This window comes from Furipterus horrens, unplaced genomic scaffold (genome assembly GCF_987537825.1).
Source record: "Furipterus horrens unplaced genomic scaffold, mFurHor1.1.pri manual_scaffold_1, whole genome shotgun sequence".
Taxonomy (NCBI): Eukaryota; Metazoa; Chordata; class Mammalia; order Chiroptera; family Furipteridae; genus Furipterus; species Furipterus horrens.
In genome coordinates, this window is record NW_028327171.1 from 145,058,491 (window position 1) to 145,077,569 (window position 19,079).

Consider the following 19,079-nt stretch of genomic DNA (forward strand, 5'->3'; position numbering starts at 1 on the left):
GCGGACGAGGCGTCCCCCCAGAGGAAAGACAGGGTGCCGCAGACGCCCCCCGGAGGAGTCACCAGCCATCCGCCCCGCTTTGAGGTCCTCTTCTTGGGCTCCCCTGACCATTCGGGCGTGAGCTCCACAGAGGCCAGTCAGCAGAGCGACAGAAAAACCAGGTGCTCCGGCTAGCCGACCACATCTACCTGCCCAACCACTGGAGCCCCATAGCCTAGCAAGCCCGACAGGCCGAACAGGCCCGACGCCGAGGCCTGGCGGGGACGAGCCTCCCTCCGCCCCGCCTCCTCGCTCTCCAATCGGCCCCGCCCTCGCTCTCTACTCCTCCACTGCTACCGCCTCGCTAGCTCGACAATCTCCTCGAGCTTCGGGCCTGGCAGTCACGCTGCGCACCGCAGCCGCCACCGCCACCGCTACTGCCACCACCGCGGAGCGTTCGTCCACGGTGCTCGCCTTCCAGCTTCGGACCGGAACCGGAAGTTTAGGGGGCGGGGCCGGTGGAGGCCAGGGGACCGAAAACGCGGCCGAGCTCGGAGCCCGGAGCCGGAGCCAGAGCCTGGACCAGAACTTGGCTGTCGCCTGCACCGCTGCTATCGCCGCTGTCCGTCGCTCCTTCCCCGCGCTGCTGCCTCCTCGGCCGACACCGCCGCGAGCTCGGCCACCAGTGGTCCGCGGACTTTGGGTGTCCGGGTTGAAGGTCGGTCCGGACGTCGGACCCAGCTCGGTTCCCGGACTGTCCGGGCGACAGCGGGCGCCGCCGCCGCCGCCTCCTCGTCGCCTAAGCTTGGCGTTTTGTTCTGAGAGACCCGAGAGGCGAGCGGAGCTGACAGTGATTTTGACAGTGATTTAAACCTGCTTTTGTTGTTGTTGGCTTTTCGTTGTTTGGTTTAGTGTGTTGTGCGCGTGTGTGGCGGTTTTCCCCCCGTGGTGCATTTCTTTTTATTGTTGTGCTCTTTTTGTTTTTCCTTTTTGTTTTTCTTTTTTCTTTTTTTAACCCCGTGAACGTTTTTTGGTCGGGGCTTCCGAATATGTTTTATGACGGTTGATTTTACACCAGGAGGTTTGTCTCCGAGGAAGATCCAGGGAACTGGATATCTAGCGAGAACTTCCTACGGCTTCCCCGGCGCCTCGGGAAAATGGGAGCTGCTGCAAAGTTGGCGTTTGCTGTCTTTCTTATCTCTTGTTCTTCAGGTAGGTGCCTGGAGCGCGGCGCGGCGGGTCTACAGCGGCTGCTGCTGCTGCTGCTGCTGGCGGCCGCGGTTGTTGTTGGGTCGGCGAGCTCCAGTGGAGCCTGGGGAGTTCCCCGCCCCCCCTCCCACCCGAGCCCCTCTGCTGCCACCCCAAGATCTGACTGTGATCTGTAAACCCCCATGAATTTCCCTCGTTTTGAGTTAGGTTGGTAACTGATAAGAGTGCCTGCTCTGTTGTTGGGGAAGTGAGAAAGTCATGGTTTTGTGGCCATAACACTGGATGACAGCGCCGGTTGGGTTGCAATCAAGTCGCAAATACCACAAGTGACAATTTATGCAAAGGTTTGAGACCTGAAAGGCATATTCCAACATGTCATCTAGTGTGGCATCCTCTAAAATAAGGGTATTTAAAAAACATCGTCTTTTAATTAGTGCTTCACCAGTGACTATAACGTCAGAGATCAAGTCAGTTGCTAGTTAATTTTGACCGTGAGAAACAATGGATCATAATCAGCAATTTCGTCTGGGTCTCCTCTCACGTTTTCTTCAACTTCAGTGTCCAGCATTGTTAAAAATAGTTGTAGTTGTTGCTGTTGAAGTATTAACTATAACCCAGTACAGAAGAGGTATGCCGCTGTGTGTTGGTAATGTTGCTTGCTGGCTTTCAACCACCATTTATGTGCTCTTTTCTGGCATAGATTTTGCTTACCTACGGAATACCTATTTTAAATGCGTTGTATTGAAGCATTGTTTTGGGATTAGGCTAGCCCATTTGAAATTGTTCATACTGTCAGATACCTTATATTCATAAAATAGGTTTTGGCCCAAGGTTGGAAGAATAATCTGGCCCTTTTGTATTTGAAATTTTGATTTTGTGAGAACGTTCTGTGGTTGCAACCAGTGGTTGGAAAACTATCTAATCTTTTGTATTTGAAATTACATAAATGAATACAGAATCTAGACCAAAGGTGTGCAGATGTTCGTAACAGGAGAGTTAGTTTGAAAGATGAACAATTTTAAAGTCGCAGTGAATATTTATCATAAAATTAAATATTCAGTTACTAGGTTGTGAGATAGAATTATGGGGGGTGGGGGGAAATTGACAGGGTTGATGCCCATGTCTTTATCACATTTCTACAGGGAAATTAGAGGGTGGTAGTCTTTTCTTTGTGTACCTCTGTGGTGTGTGTGTGTGTGTGTGTGTGTGTGTATGTGTGAGTGTCTGTCCGTCCGTCCGTCCTCCCACCCCACCCCCCTTTGTAATAGAATCCTTTGTAATGTATAGAATTTTGCTGAATGGTACATTTCCTTGTGGTTAATAAATGGATAAAGTCTAGTCCTATGTCTGTAGTGGTATTGATCAGTTCTGGGTGGGCTGAATGTGTTGTGAAATGGCGATCATTGCCAGAGATTAAAAGAATCATGTCTGTTTAAATGGAAGAAGGTACATGCTTAAGGCAGGCTGACAGTTCTTTTTGTGCAAGGTTTGGGAGGAAGATAAACAATGGTGTCTCCAAAATGAATGAATACCTTGATAACATTAAACCTCTTTTGTGGCAAGACTTAACCATGAGGTTTTTATTTTTCCGGTTGTATTCTTTCTCCTCTGCCCCTATATGTTCTGGTTGGTGAACTCATCTTGTTCAAATCCCTCTTTCTGATCTCCTGCCCTTCAGGAGGAGGGGCATCATGGCCACTGACCAAAGAATTGTGGACATTATTCCCTCCCAAGCTCACCTGAGTCACACTAATTGGTAAAGGAGGTTATTCTTGAGCAGTCTTAAGGTATTGCTTCTGGAAAAACAGGCTGCCACTACAGATCTTATAATCTTATAGCTTCCTCTGCTCGGTTTGAGAGAAAAAAAAGAATTGAGCATTAGTTTCTTGTAGGATTATTTACACTGGGCCAAGAGGTTTGGAAATAAGTAATTTGTTGCTTTAGAGCATATAGATATTCTACTTACATTAAACTAATACTAAATATCATTGCATAGTTTTAAAAATAAACATCCTTAATTAAACTAAAATAGAAGTCTATTGAAGATAATTGAAATAATCTTATATACTTTAATACATATTTATCCGTGAAGATTTTTAGAACTTAAAATGTCTGCTTTTTAAAAGGGCTTTTGTTGTGAATCAGATGCACTTTAAAAAGGATTATTATGTTTGTTTTCCTAATTGATTTTTCTATATAATTTGTAATCAGGCATGAGGATGGCTATTATTATAAGAATGAATTTTTTTTTTTTTTTCAAGTTTCCAGTTTTTTGTTTCTGGACATTTGTTTTAAATCAAATGGAGAATAGTAGTAAAGAACACTTTTATTTCAGGTGTTTAGGGTAGATGTTTACTTTTCTTTTAGTATTATATGGATTTTTATTTTTCAGTTTCCATTTTATGGTATGCATACTGGAGACTGAATGTACAGACTGTTTCTGTAGGGTTTGGCGAAGTGTATAATTTCCTCCTCTCATTCCAGGAGAAACATTTTTGAATTTTGCCCTCATCTAGAAATGTCTATGGATTCCCTTTGATTTTGATTTTTTTCACTCTTCTTATTCTTCCTTAGATTTTGTTTCACACAGAAACTTATATAGTTTTTTTTATTTTTGTTTTTAAAGCATTGTGGTTAATTTGTACCTTTCTCCACAATTTGTTAAAATGTGAGGATGAGTTTAATACTTGCTCTAGTTCTTAGTTTTATCCCACCTAAAGTGAGGCAACTATTGTGGTAGTATTTGAGTTGCATTGAATTAGTTGAGAATTCCTTTGGATTCTGTGGAGCAGGAGCAGTCTGGTCCTTATAGTTAATAAAATAAGAAATGGAAATAAAGTAATATGTGCATTTTCTTCAGTTTAGGCAATACTGTGGGTATTTCTGTGAGTAAGTATATGTGTTGTTGGAGGGAGAATTGACAGTGCAGTGAATCTTCTGGGACTCTTCTGAATTTAGCTAACAAATGATATATATTAAATGCTTTGTTTTCTAAAAGGCAGAATCTCTTAAATGTAGTCTGTGATCAAATTCAAGTATAATATATTGGAATATCAAGACAGAAGAGAATGAAAATATCCATTCCCCCCATTTATTAAAAAATTAAAAAAAAATTATTTAAGAGAAGCCAGTAGTTCTTAAGCTTGGGTAACTTTTGTATCCCTCCTCAGCACCTCTCACCCAGGGCACATTTGGAGACATTTTTGGTTGTCCTAGCTATAGAGGAGGAGGTAAGGGTGTGCTACTGGCATCTAGTGGGTAGAGAGCAAGGATGTTGCTAATCATCCTATAAGGCATCACACAGCCTTCCACAACAAAATGTCAGTAGTGTTGAGGTTGAAAAGCCCTACTTTAAACTTTTAATTTTTTAAAGCATTAGTATATTAGTAAAGGGGCTCTGCTCCCCCTCCCCCAGTTACCTAAATTCTATAAGTACATGATATTTGTGATCTCCAGGTGACCTTGTATTAAGAGTTTTCATCTTTCCACTAACATTTAAAATTAGAATGATTAAATTAGAGAAACAGACCATAGGTATATACATTATTTCATCCTATTATACTTTACTAAAAATATTTTGCTGTTATGAAGTAACTCTCTCCAGTTGTTTGTTATGACGGAATGTTCGTGAAGTTTGCATACTTATGGATGTGATGAATGATTGGTCAAGGTATAGAGTTTAATTATATTTGCTTTTGATCCAGTAGTTTATTTGCCATAATGATTGTCTTTAAAGATGTTTCCTTTTATCCTTACTGAAATTACTGCCTGGGCGGTGTGTGTGTGTTTAACATGGTGCCTGAAAGTTTTGTAAGTTTCATATGGAGGAAATATGTCCATTACTATATTTCCTAAATGATTCAAGGTATAAATTCAGTTTTGTCTTTTTTTTCTTTTTTAAAAGGTTATTTCTTTTGTCGATCTAACTTTAAATTCAAGGAACTTTTAAAATGATTTCTTAATTACATAATTTTCTTAAGAATCATTAGCAGAGTTTTGGTTACCATTATGCTCATTTAGGCTGTACAAAATATTCTATAATCTATTTAGACCCTTGTCCTTTTTAAGGTTAAAATTTGACCATAATTGAAAAGTGCTTACTTTGTTTTGAAGTCTGGTTTTAAGGAAGTTAACTCAGCCAGCCAGGATAAGAATTATAGTGAAACTTAATAAAATAAGTAGCAGTACAATGGTGAGAGGAAAAATTCTGAAGTCACTCCCACAAAAGTATGCAAATAAGCTTCATAATGTCTTTGTAACACACTTCCTATATATAGATCTGATACTATCAGAATCACTGTTTAATGAGAAGTAAAGCATAACTAAACCAAATGAGATTTTAATAATCTCTAAATTGTCCCGTAGACTCTAAAACTGTTTTGTTGCTTTTTAATTTTTTGTAAGTACTCTTATTTCTCATTGGTGTCTCATAAATCTGTGATTTAAATTTTCTTTTCATGCTTTTCATGCTCTCTTATGTTGCCATTTGTCATGGTGCCCCTCAGATAGTAAGTTAGGTAAAGTTGGCAGTGCTTGATGTTGGGATCACTAGTATTCCTTCACTTTTTATTACATATTCTATAACTCATCACTTCTTCCATTCCCTTTCATTATATTAATATTTCCCTTGCTATGTTCCTCCATTCTTTGTTTACTCTCTTCCTCCTTTGTTCCTGCTATACTGTAGGCTACCAGCTTATGGGACCCACTCATTGCTTAGCATTACAGGGAGCTCAGGAGGGCTCACCTATGGTTTAAATGAAAACGGATTGAATTTAGAATGCTTGAGAATTGACCAGGTAATGTTTTCCACTGTTCTTTCATTTCTTGGTTTCTGGAATACTACATACACACTTTGGAGTAGTGTTACTGTATTGGAATCAAATGGCTTTATCAAACTTTAGATTGCTCTTATTCCCTTTTTAATATTCTGGTCTTTTTTTTAACTCTTTGCTGCTTTCAAGAAGTTTACCTCTTGTTAATATTCATTCATTGTCACTGTTTAAACCAAAATTTGACCAGACCAGACAGTGTATTTATTGCCATAGCTGCAACCACATTAGACTTCCTCTGTGGTAAATTTAATTCTGATGGGTTATAATAGTCATGTCTAGACGGAACATTGATTTGAAATTGACTATTGAACATGAAAGTTCCAGGAATAGTTTATAAAGGAGAAGGAGTAGTTAAGAAGGTAAGAAAACTACTACAGAGAGCAACCGACTGCCCTTTATTCTCCAGCTGTTAGTCACTTTCATATACCTAAAGCATCTAATGGTCAGATTTTGTTCAAGGGACCTAAAGGGAATGTGTCTCTGAGGTTGGATTTCTTAAACTGTTAGAATGGTGGCTTACGGGTTAAAATTGGGAGCATCTTATAGATAACTAGACAGGAATGTGGTTGTGGTGGTCATTAGTCTTGGGTTCTGGTCCAGCACTGCCAATATCTAGCCTATCATTTTTCTTACCTGAGTTATTGTAGTACCTTTCTAGCTAACACTAGTTAGTTCCTTGTTACTTCTTCCTCTTCCAGTCAGTCCACATAACTGTTATTTTGAACTCATTAAAAAATAAATCTGAGTATGTCACTCCTGCTTGAAACCTTTCACTGACTGTGAGTCACCTTTAGCCTAAAATCTAAAGTCTTAGAATGGCATTCAAAGTCATTTATCATTTGGTTCTTGACAGTTTTCTCTTAACTGCTTGGGATACTGACTAAGAGTACAGGCTCTGAGGTTAGACTTCCTCGGTTTACGTGTTTTACATCCTGGCTCCTCAACGTAACCTTGGGCAAATCACTTCACCTTGTGTGCTTGTTTTGTCATCTACAGAATGGGGATATTAATAGTGCCTACTTCAGAGAGTGGTTTGAATATTAAATGTCACATAAGTGCTAGGTATTCTGTTGTGGCTCTTCCTCAGCATGAGTCCTATACTACAGCTATACGAACTCATCTTGCTATTTCCTGAACATGCCATCATCCTTTATTGTATATCAGTACGGTACCTTTATACATGTTATTTCTTCCACCATATAACACCTTGTTTTTAAGACTGAGAAGTATCACTTCTTTAGAAACATTTTTTTCTGCCACTCAACCCAGATTGAGTTAGTTGCTTTCTGTTTTCTCATACTTTGTAAATTACCTTGATTCCAGTAATTCATGCAAATGTTTACTTGCCTATATACCCTTTAGACTATGAGCTCTTCAAAGACATCTTTTTCTCACAGACCCAATTCTAGATCATGGCACACAATAGGTACTCAGCAAATATTTATCGAATAAATGAAGTGAAATTTATTTTTATTTCTGGGTCTGAGTTTCTTGATGCATCAAAGTGGTAAACTTGGATCAGGTGATCTCTGAACTTTTTCTACTCTAAAAGCTTTTCGATTCTTTAATTTTAAGGTTAGGGTTTAATATTAATGTTTTATTAAGAAAACAAATTTTCTGTTTTTTTGTATAATTAATTTATTTTCATTTAAAAAAATGCTGTCTCTGATCCTTAGACTAAAACTTTTAATATAATTTGAATCATAGATTTAGAAGGTATCTTAGAGATCTTCAAGTTCAGTGACTTTTAGTGTTTTTGACCATTACGTATAATAAGAAATGGACCTTGAATTATGACTCAAGTCCTGTGTACATAAATATGTACGAGGGGGATGCAGAAAAACCTGGAATTTATTTATTAAAAAATTGTGTATTCTTACATGTTTAAACTTCAGTCATCTTCAGGTACTTTCCATTTGATGCACTAAACTTTTGGAGACAGTTTTTCCATTGCTCAGAACAGTTTTTGAACTTGTCAATTTTGATGCCTTTTAGTGCTTCTGCCGTTTTTGTTTCACCTCTTTCACATTGGCAAAACATTTCCCTTTGAGGACTTTTTTCATTCAGGGAAACAAAAAAGTTGCTTGGGGTGAGATTGGGTGAATAGGGAGGGTGGGACACAGGAGTCATGCAGTTATTTGGTCCAGAACTGCTGAACACTCAGTGATGTATGGGCAGGTGGGCTTGTAAATCACCCATCATGAAATGGGCAAATGCATTGAAAGGGTCTTCAAATAAAATTCACTGAAGCCTCTCACAGCCTCTCACAGCAACACCAGCTATGTACACTGATACACGTGGGTTCCTAGAACACTCACCTAGCTGGGCAAACCTGTACTACAAGGGTCCTGCCCTCCAGAAGATAATTCCTATTTTCTTTGGGTCCTCCTTTGTATATGTATCAAAAATAAAAGTTTCATGAATTAACTCTTACTGTGTGCGGGGCACTCTTATTTATTTTTATATTCTGTTTCATTAAAAATTTTTGATTATGACCTATTAATTAAATGATCAATGGTTACTAAACTCCTAAAAAATACTAACCTAGTTCAATAATCACTTACTCTCCATACCTGGTACTCTTGAGTAGAGAAGAAGCTGAATGACTAAATATTTGCAACAGAAAATAATATGCACTGAAAAATATGCTCATTATTTAATCTAAAATAGATGGCATGTCTTAGGTACAGAATTGAGGGAAACCATATCCCAAGGGAGAATGTGAACCTGCCCTTCCTGAGTTCTTTTCTTGATTAGCTGGATGAATTAAGCACACACGAAGGTGCTAAAGCAAAATTAGATTGTAATTTTGAAGAGTTCAGATTTTTTTCATTTAGGGAAAGCTTGCTGGAAAATGTAGGTCCTAATAATAGGGAAAAAATGGCTTGGCAGGATGTTAAGGGTATTCATCATTTTTTTTTTTTTTTTGTAGATCTTTATTTATTTATTTTTAGAGAGAAAGGAAGGGAGGGAGAGAGGGTGAGAAACATCAATGTGAGAGAGAAATATTAACCGGTTGTCTCTGGCTTCGGGACTGTGGTGGGTGGGGACCAAACCCACAGCTCATGCTGTGCCTAACCTGGAATTGAACTGGTGACCTTTTGCTTTGCGGGATGATGCCCAACCAACTGAGCCACACTGGTTAGGGCGAGAAGGTTATTTTTCTTAATATGACGAGAAAAGTAAGATAGGATCAGGAACACAGAGGGCATTTGTGAGTAAACTTTATCATGGATGAAAGGCAAGTTAGAATGAATGAATTTTGACTAAATCTGAAGAAGAGATTTATATTATGAAAAGATGTTTAGCATTGCTTAAAGAAGCAGAACAATCTCACTTGAGGGGGTTAAGTCCAAAAGTAAAGTAATTAAAACTTAGAGGAGATTGGAGTGAATGATATGATTGTGATTGGTGTTCCAAATGATGAACGTAGGACAGAGAAGCATGTTTGAGGTAGAATGGTAGCAGTATTAAATACAATTTGTAAAGAAATAACAAACCAGAAGAAAAGAGGAAATCACTCATAACAAAAGAAATTCTGTACACATATGGATTTAGATTATAATCATGAGTGAAAATACAGACATAGATTTGGAAAAATAAGAGTACATAAAACCCAGGATAGAGTATAATACTCTTTTATAGGGCAGAGACTGTATGATGGTTATGTAACCATTGTGCTATCGAGTTAAAGAATTTAAGCACTAGTAGCTCAATATGTTGTTTGTATTTAAATATTCTTTGAAATCTACATGAGGCATTTTCCTTGCAGTAATTTACACTCTTCTATAGAATAAAAATAGCTTTAGAAACTTTTCTGACTTGATATATGCTATTCATGCCTGAATTCTAAACCTTTTCAATACCATTCTTTTGGACTAGATAAAAGCTCTTTTTTTTTCTTTGGTTGACTATTTTCTTAGTAACTGTAGTTCACATTGGGAATAATTTTATTCTCTAATGTTGCTGAACAAAATAAATGTAAAGCAATAAGGTAATTATTAGAAGGACCCATGTAGGAAGGGATTGCCTTTTAAAAAATTAAAAAAATTAATTGTTTTTACGTATTGTAATAGAAATAAGCTTATCATATACTATATACTATAAAACTTCGGGTAGGATTATTTTTCCTGCTTAGGATTACTAAGTTTATAACATATTTTATAGAAATGAGATCTTGATTATTAGGAGAAATTATATTGGTGTTCAAGTCTTTATGACTGTACATGATAAATCAATCTTGGTCCAGGGCACTATTTCAAGAGGAATGGGCATGGCCAAGTTATGAGATATTGGAAAGTTTCTAAAACTCTGAGAATTTTTAAAAAGTTTATAAACCAGTATATATTAAGTGAAGTAATATGCCACATAATAACGTAGCTGGTTCATAGATCTTACTTATATTGGGTGGGCAAAAGTAGGTTTACAGTTGTGAGTACACGAAATACAGTTTATTCTTGTGTTTTTATTTACTAATTATTGTATTATTTATTTTTATTACAACTTTAAGCCTACTTTTGCCCACCCCTCTATGTGTTAGTTTTTAATCCACCTTTAGGTCTTATTTTTAAAAATGTAGTGTGTAGTATATAAAATATTGAAAAATACAGATTCAGTTCTTGGGGAACATTTTTAAATTTGTTGGTAAGTTAGCTATCACTTAATGTGAGATAATATTTTGAGTAAGTGATTCAGCCAAAGAAAATGGCAATACAGAGTGCCGGGAAATACCTAGAACATTCAGATACCATGGTTCTTTTACAAGTTCTTTAAGGTCTCATTGTTCTAATGTGCATTAAAATGAAACATTGGAGTAAATCTTCATCTCTTTTTATTTGTTGGAATTTAAAATATTTTTCTTAAGTGTTTTAAATTTTTTCATGTAAAAGTAAAATCTTGAAAGTTTCTCAAGTCTGTTTTGGGGTAACAGGTACAAGTTTCAAAAACATGATCCTTCAGTTTGGATATCAATATTTTGAATTTGGTACAATATTTTAAACTAAAATTTTGCAGTCTCATTCAGACTCCTTTTTTCTTTTCTTTGACTTTGACAACCACTGAGACCCCACTTTCCTCATCCTTAAATTAAAGAGAATGAAATAAGCATTAATTTAATTAGTAAATATTGAACTACATGCTGGGCTCTGTGCTAAGTGCTTGGCATACAGCAGTGAATAAGATAGACATGATGTCCTTATGGAGCTTCCAGTCATAAAGTAAGTAATCGAATTAATAAAATAATTATAAATTGTCATATGTGCTCTGACAAAAACAAACAGGATCCCAAGAGGGTGACTATTTGTCTCACATAACATGTCACAATCTCTAATTACTTGGTGTATTTATCTATTTACTTATTATCTGCCCTTTGCACTGCTGGAGTGTAGGCTTTAAGAGAGGGTGAGTGAGCCACCCCTCACCTTCATTGCAATACCCCGAAGGGATAGCACAGTTTCTGGCAGAGCAGTAGCTCAATAAATATTTGGCTGCCTGAAGAAATGAATGCAGGGATGGGATTGGAGAGATAGTCAGGGACAAGATAGTGCAGGGCTTTTGATCTGATGTGGGAAGGAATTGTAATGAAATCCAAAGGGCAGTGGGCAGCAAAGAGTTCTAAGGAGAAGCTAGATCTGGGTTATGTGTTAAGAGCACTTTGGCAGCTATCTGGAAAATACAGTGGAAGTATATATAGGAGTGAAGAGGTGAGACCAGTTAAGGAGACTGTTAATACATCAACTTAAGCTAGAGAGACTCTCGAAAGATCCCTTATAGCTTTGAACATTCTCTGTGTTTTAAAGCTTGCCTACACTTACCAGTCTCCCTCTTAGTCACCCCATATTTCCTACTTACTTTTTAAAAGAAATGAATGGGTTTATTGTGCATATATGAACTTAGAATATAATGTCTTAAAAAAACAAACAAACCCCCAAAAGGAGATAATAAAACAGACCAAAGGCTGTTGAATTTTTGTGGCAAATTCCTATCTTCAGATTTTGGGTAGCTGCCAATCTATATTCTTACTTACCAAGCATTCCTATTTCTCTCTAGAACTTTGGTTTTACTCATTTCTAAATGCCTTTTCTTTTCCCCCACTAGATCACCTCTTATTGTTTCAAACATGTAATATACTGTATTGTTGGTATGGCTGAAGATTCAGAAGTAGAAACTCAGCATATTTTGTATCTTAATTTTTAGGAATTTGATATATTTAGAGGTTATTAAGGTGTTGCAATAAAGGCTGAAAGGATAAATAGTTCATGCTATGGGCTGTTTATTTTTACTCAGGGCTATCGCTTCTAAGTAGTCAAATTGAATATTTTTATCTGAAGGATTTCAAGCCTCTACTGTTGGTGGGAAAGGGAGTTGGAGCTTGGCACAGGGAAATCAGCTTTATATTGGCAGAAGTTCAGTAGCATCATCTTTGACTAGGAAAAACTATATGATTACGCAGAGATAAAAGGAGAAGAGACATTAAACTATTGAATTTAAAAATATGATGGTGACTTCCTCTTTTGGTTTCTTTCATTTTGGTAGCAGGTAAAGCTAACTATCCTTAGTAAACTATCTTCTGTAAAGAAGTGTAGTTTTACCCAGTAAATACTATAAGCCATTTTATTTATTATCTTAAATCAAGTAGTTATAGAAAAAGAACTGGTTGCTAGGTTTTGTGTTACCTGGTAGTGAAGTTTTATGCTGCAGGATTAGTGAATAGAATTTGCTGATTATTTTTATTTAAGCTAAGACTTGAAATTAGTTGTGTAAGTACACTTAAAAATGATATGATTAGAAATGAAAAGTCAAAGTTAAAAGAGAATGATAAATTATGAGTAAGAGTAGTTGTGAGATACTGACTTAATACAAGATGGGCAAGATAATAGTAATAGCTACTAACCATTCTTTTATTCTATATGAATATTATAACAAACCTTACCTGGTAACCTTTTTAAATTGTTTTCCTTAGTTCGTTAGAGATATGTAAACTTGATTTGGGTATTGAATTAGGAAATTGATTGCTAATTATATTGTTTGTTAAAATGTAAATAGAGATTGCCTGTTAGCTGAGAGGGCTAGAAATAATAGAAGCAATTAAATTAGGAGGCTTTAACTGGTGAGAGAGCCTAACAAACTGTCAGATACTATTTTCTCCAATAACTACCTCTGTCAGAATGATTTTCATGAAGAATATGCTCAAATTGATCCTTACTCCTGAAAGATGGAGTAAAGTTAAAAGATTAGGTTTAGAGAAGAAGTGTCGTTTTTTTTCTTTTGAATTAGTGAAAGGTAGTTTTGATCTTATCTTTTACTGCAAGAGCCTGAGAATAGCCACTACAAAGAATTGTAATTCCTGTTAGTATAGCAATATATATTTAATGCAGCCTCAATTAAGCAATATTTTTATAATTAATAATGACTTGTTTCCATGATATGGAAAAAGATCAGCAGGAGAGTAGATAAGCCTAGTCTGTTACATATTATGGAATTTTTCTACCATTAGAATATATGGTTGGCCAGTAGGAGCTAGTTACTAGAAATAAAAGCTAATCTTGTCGGTACAAATACAGCTGTTGGTTAGAAGGAATGGTTTTTTAAAACAAACAAACAAACAGCAGTAAGAACATTCTTCATCTCAAATTCAGTGAAAGTAATTAATTATGCAGGTCTTGACCTGGTATAGTAGAAAGAGCAAACATTCTGTAGGGAAAGAACTTGGGTGTTGGACATGTCTTTGCCATGGTGTGGTGATATACCATGTGAACTTCAGGATTTCCAAAATCTAACTTTCTTCATCTGTAAAATAGAGAGTTTGTAATAGTAATACCTACCTCACAAGATTACAGTGAGGATCAAAGGCTACATACACAAATATAATCATACTTGCATATACATATCTACATGAAATTTTAAAATATTGCAAATATTTGTAACAATGCAGTGATTTATTAAAGGGAGAGCTATTTATTCCATAAACAACTTAATATAAAATATTAGAGAATGTTTATTCATTACAGTGACCTTAAAGGCACTGTTTGATAGGACCCTTTTCCAACCTCATCTTTTGCCATATAGGCCCTCTGATGACTTTTACAACAAACCAAGTGCTGTTTATTTCTCTGAGCATTTTTTCCACTTGCCTTTCATTAATACTTATGAAGGGGACTATATCTGACTTATTTAATGTAGTTTTCTCAGTGTCTGACATATTATAGGTGCTGAACAGATATTTATGATGAACAACATATAAATGAATAAGTGTGACTGTGTTCCAATAAAACTTTGTTTATAGATAACTGGAATTTGATTTTCATGTGTGACAAAATATTTTTTTGATTTTCCTCAACCATTAAAATGTAAAAACAATTGTTCAGGGGCTGTACAAAAATATACCACAGCCTGGATTTGACCTGTAGGAGATAGTTTACCACCCCTGACATAGGATATTATACAAGTAGCACCCCTTTCCTGACTTAGAAATATATTGGGTTTTCCAAAAACTTCGTTCACTTTCCCCTACAATGGCTCTGTGCTTAGTTGTCTTTAACTTCATTTGAAACAATTTTGTTAGATTGTGTTGTGACAGCTGTCGTATCAACCTGCATTTTTTTAAAAAAAACATCAAAATTGGTGATTTTTTGTGTAGCCATTTAAATACTGAATGAAGATAGAAGAAAAGAAGCAACCGAAATACAAATAAAAAAATTTTTTTGTGATGTTTGGAGAAGGCGCTGTGACTGATAGAATGTGTCAAAAGTGGTTTGCAAAGTTACGTGCTGGAGATTTCTCTCTGGAGGATGCTTCATGGTTGGGTAGACAAGTTGAAGTTGATAGTGATCAGATTGAGACATTAATTAGGACAGTCAATGTTATATCATGTGGGAGATAGATGACTACTCAAAATACCCAAATCAAGTGTTGAAAATCATTTGTACCAGTTTGGTTATGTTAATCGCTTTGATCTTTGGGTTCCACATAAGTTAAGCGGAAAAAAACCTTCTTGACCACATTTCTGCATGTGATTCTCTACTGAAATGTAATGAAAAGTTCCATTTTTCAAACAGATTGTGATAGGCAATAAAAAGTGGATACTTTAGAGTGTGGAATAGATGAGGTCCTGGGGTGAGTGAAATGAACCACCATCAACCACCCCAAAAGCCAGTATTTACCCAAAGAAGTTGATGTGTATATGGTGGGATTGGAAGGGAGTCCTCTATTATGAGCTCCTTCTGAAAATCCAAACCATTACTTTCAGCAAGTACTCAACTGGGAGCAGCACTCAATGAAAAGCTTTCGGAACTAGTCAACAGAAGACACATAATATTCCATCAGGATAATGCTAGATCTCATGTTTCTTTGAATACCAGGCAAAAACGGCTACGGCTTGGCTGGGAAGTTGTGATTCGTCCGCTGTATTCACCAGACATTGCACCTTCAGATTTTGGTCTTTACAAAATTCTCTTAATGGAAAGAAATATCAATTCCCTGGAAGATTGCAAAAGGTACCTGGAACAGTTCTTTGCTCAAAAAGATAAAAAGTTTTGGGAAAGTGGATTTATAAAGTTGCCTGAAGGATGGCAGAAGGTAGTGGAACAAAACGGTGAATATGTTCAATAAAGTTATTGGTAAAAATGAAAAATATGTCTGTCCTATTTTTACTTAAAAAGTGAACAAACTTGTTGGCCAACCACATATTATGTTCCAAAAACTTTGGAACCTAGGAAGCATTTTCTTAGAAGGCTTATTGTTATATGTGTTGGTTAAGTTCCTAGCCATTTTACAAGCCTGTTTTACCTCCGATGTTCTGTATTACAGCGATACAACTCTAACCCCAGGAATAACACCATGTCTTAGGGAAAATGGATTTCCCCCCAGTGCTATTGGAATTTTCTTCTTCTCTGATGTCTCTTTCACTGACTGAAGTTTGTATTCTGGAAGTACCCTATTCCCTGGAGCTCCAGTAGGGTGGTGTGGTGACCAGACTAAAATTCATATATGTGGGTAGGGAGGAGGGCATGGGAAGATAAGGGTTTCCAGGGAGAGGAGAAAGAAAGAAAATAGAAAATGCCAGGATGAATTACACATAGTAGAAGTGAGTATCCTTTTGTAAAACCTCAGTTATGAGATATGTTATATCTACATATGTGCTGAGTCACGATAAAAAATGTGTTTCTTACTGTGGTATGTAGTCAAAAATTGAAAGCCTGTATTGTAAGGATTTGAGATACTGTTCCTGAGGTCCTTTATCAGAGCCAAATGAAAAATATAAAGTAAGCCTGTTGACTGCTTGCTACAGTGTGTTTCTGGTACTGAGCTACCTTAGTTACCTGTTTTACAGATGAGGAAACAGGGTCATACAACCCATAAGCTTTGCAACTGTGATTCAAACAGATGCTTACCTTATTTTAGAATATGGGCTTTGTCCATTATATGAGGTTTTTTTCCCTGTAGGAAAGAAGCCATATATGACTTCCATTGTGTTTCAAAGGACAAAAATAGTCCCAATTAGTGGTAACTCACCAGATTGCTTGAGACAAAGGCAATTGCCTTAAGTATTAGGACAGGGCCATTGGAAGAAAATAGTTATAAACTACATATGGAGAATGATGCAGTGTGTAAGAAAGGAAGGGGCTCTGTCATTTTGCCTTTATTTCTTTCTTCTTCCCCCTTTGCATTACTATCCCTGCTCATTCATACCTCACTACCAGTATGGGCTCTTAACTCATACTGGAAACAGCAAGGACTTGAGGATGAGGCTTAGTGAGGAAGAGTAATATAATCTTGTCTTTAGCTGAAAGGAGAATGAGATGGGAAACTCAAGTAGCAGAGCCACCTGGTCACCCAGATAGGTTGGCTGTTCCCAGGTGGCAATTTATCAGCGAGTGTAGGTAAAACAGAGCCTGCTATTAATTGTGTTACAAGCAGAAGTCTTAACTTTGGAGACTCTTAGCTTTGATATGCTAATTGAAAATAGTTCTGTTTTAGTTATTAAGGGAGCATCTCTCCTAAGCAACAAGTCCAGATTCAGTTACCCATTTTAAGTACTGAAAAGTCAATATGTGGGAGGATCACTCCCAAAATGGAATTTATTTATAAAAATTGTGTATTTATTCTTACATATTTAAACTTCAGTCACCTTCAAAGTATTCTCCATTTCATACAATACACCCATCGAGACCTTTTTTCCAGTGCTCAAAACAGTTTTTGAACTCATTGATTTTGATGCCTTTCAGTGCTTCTGCTGTTTTTGTTTTTTGTTTTTTAACCTCTTCCACATTGGCAAAATGTTTCCCTTTGAGGTCTTTTCATCCAGGGAAACAAAAAAATTTGCTTGGAGTGAGACTGGGTGAATAGGGAGGGTGGGGCACAGGGATAACACTGTTTTTGGTCAAAAAGTGTTGAACACGCTGCATGGTATGTGCAGGTGCACTTGTAAATGGGCAAACACGTTGAAAGAGTAAAAAAAAATTCACTGAAGCCGAATGAATGCAGCCTCTCACAACAATGCCAGCTGGTACAGTGATACAGATGGATCCTAGAACACTCACCTAGTAGGGGAAGCCTATGTTACAAGGGGCCTGCCCTCCAGGAGATAATTCGGTGCTTTTTGCCGGGAGTCCCCCCTTATACATATCTAAGGCATCTGTTTTACTTATATATTGGTGAAAACTCATTTATGCTGATTCTGATTTCTAACTTGATCTGGAGTGTTCTTTGGAAATAAAGGAAATGATAGGAAAGTTACTGTTCCTAACTAGAAAAGGAATGAGACCATAGCGGACAGATACAGGGTTAACTGAATGGAACAATGTCAGTCCCTTATACAAGTATGTTCTTCTTTCTCAGGCTGAGTTAGGATTCTTAATTTTGCTGTGGGAATTACTAATTCAAATAGAATTAGTTTCAACTAGAAATATCTGAAGACTTGGACTTAATATCACTTACCCTATGGTACTGCTTACCATATTCAGTATCATAATTGTTAATGAGTCCATCTACCAGCTGAACCTGTGCTCTTTCAGACTCATTCAGTGTAGTGCTAAGTTAGCATATGATGTAGATGTAAGGGCATAGGAGCCAATGTGCCTGATCTTCTATCTTGGGGCCATGAGTTTCTGCCTCTGTGACAAGGGCAAGTTATTTAACTTCCTGTGCTACAGTTTTCTTACCTGGAAAATGGAGATAATAGTGCTACTTACTTTATACAATTGTTATAAAGTATAGGAAAGTTAACATATGTAAAGTGCTTTTAATGATGTCTGGTATATAATAAGCATTCTTTTGTAAGTATTCTACATAACTCAACAAAAAATATTGGTTGAAAGATAAGCCGCAGATGGGGAGAAGATATTTGCAATATTTGATAATATCTGAATAAAGGCCTGTTATCCAGAATAATCAAAAGAACAAAGAAAAAAATGACCCAATTAAAAATAAGCCGAAGAGTTTAACAGAAGATGGCAAATAAGTGTATGAAAAGATGCATCGTATCATATGCCATCAGGGAGATGTAAACTAAAACTGAGATACCACTGCATACCTATTACAGTGGCCAAAATCTGGAACACTGGCACCCCTAAATGCTAAGAAGGAGATAGAACAACAGGAACTCATTCATTGAGGGTAGGCATACAGAATAGTATAGCTACCTTGGAAGACAGTTTGGTGGTTTCTTACAAAACTAAACACCATCTTACCATGAGATCCAGCAATCGTGCTAATTGGTATTTACCCAAAGGAATTGAAAACTTAATATTTACACAAAAACCTATACATATATGTTTATAACAGCCTTTTTCATAAATCCAGACAATGGAAAAAGTAATGGGCTATGAAGTATTGAAAAAACATTAAGAAACCTTAAATTACTAAGTGAGAGAAGCCAATCTGAAAAGACAACGGCCAGTATGATTCCAACTATATGACATCTGGAGAAGCAAAATTATGGTGACAATAAAAAGATCAGGGTTGTAGGAGTGGAGTTGGATGTGGGGAATGAATAGGCAGAGCACAGAGGATTTTTAGGGCAGTGAAACTACTCTGTGTGATATGGTAGTGATGGCT

General features: G+C 37.0%; 1 protein-coding gene across 1 annotated transcript in view; it reads left to right on the plus strand.

The window, feature by feature from the left end:
* Positions 1–339: 339 nt before the first annotated feature.
* The window catches only part of ACVR2A (activin A receptor type 2A), an 85,456-nt gene continuing 66,716 nt past the window's right edge, over positions 340–19,079 (plus strand). Inside the window, exon 1 of the mRNA XM_090279584.1 lies at positions 340–1,191. Within this exon, the coding sequence (XP_090135710.1) occupies positions 1,137–1,191 (55 nt within the window). The 5' untranslated portion in view covers positions 340–1,136. The remainder of the gene's footprint in view (positions 1,192–19,079) is intronic.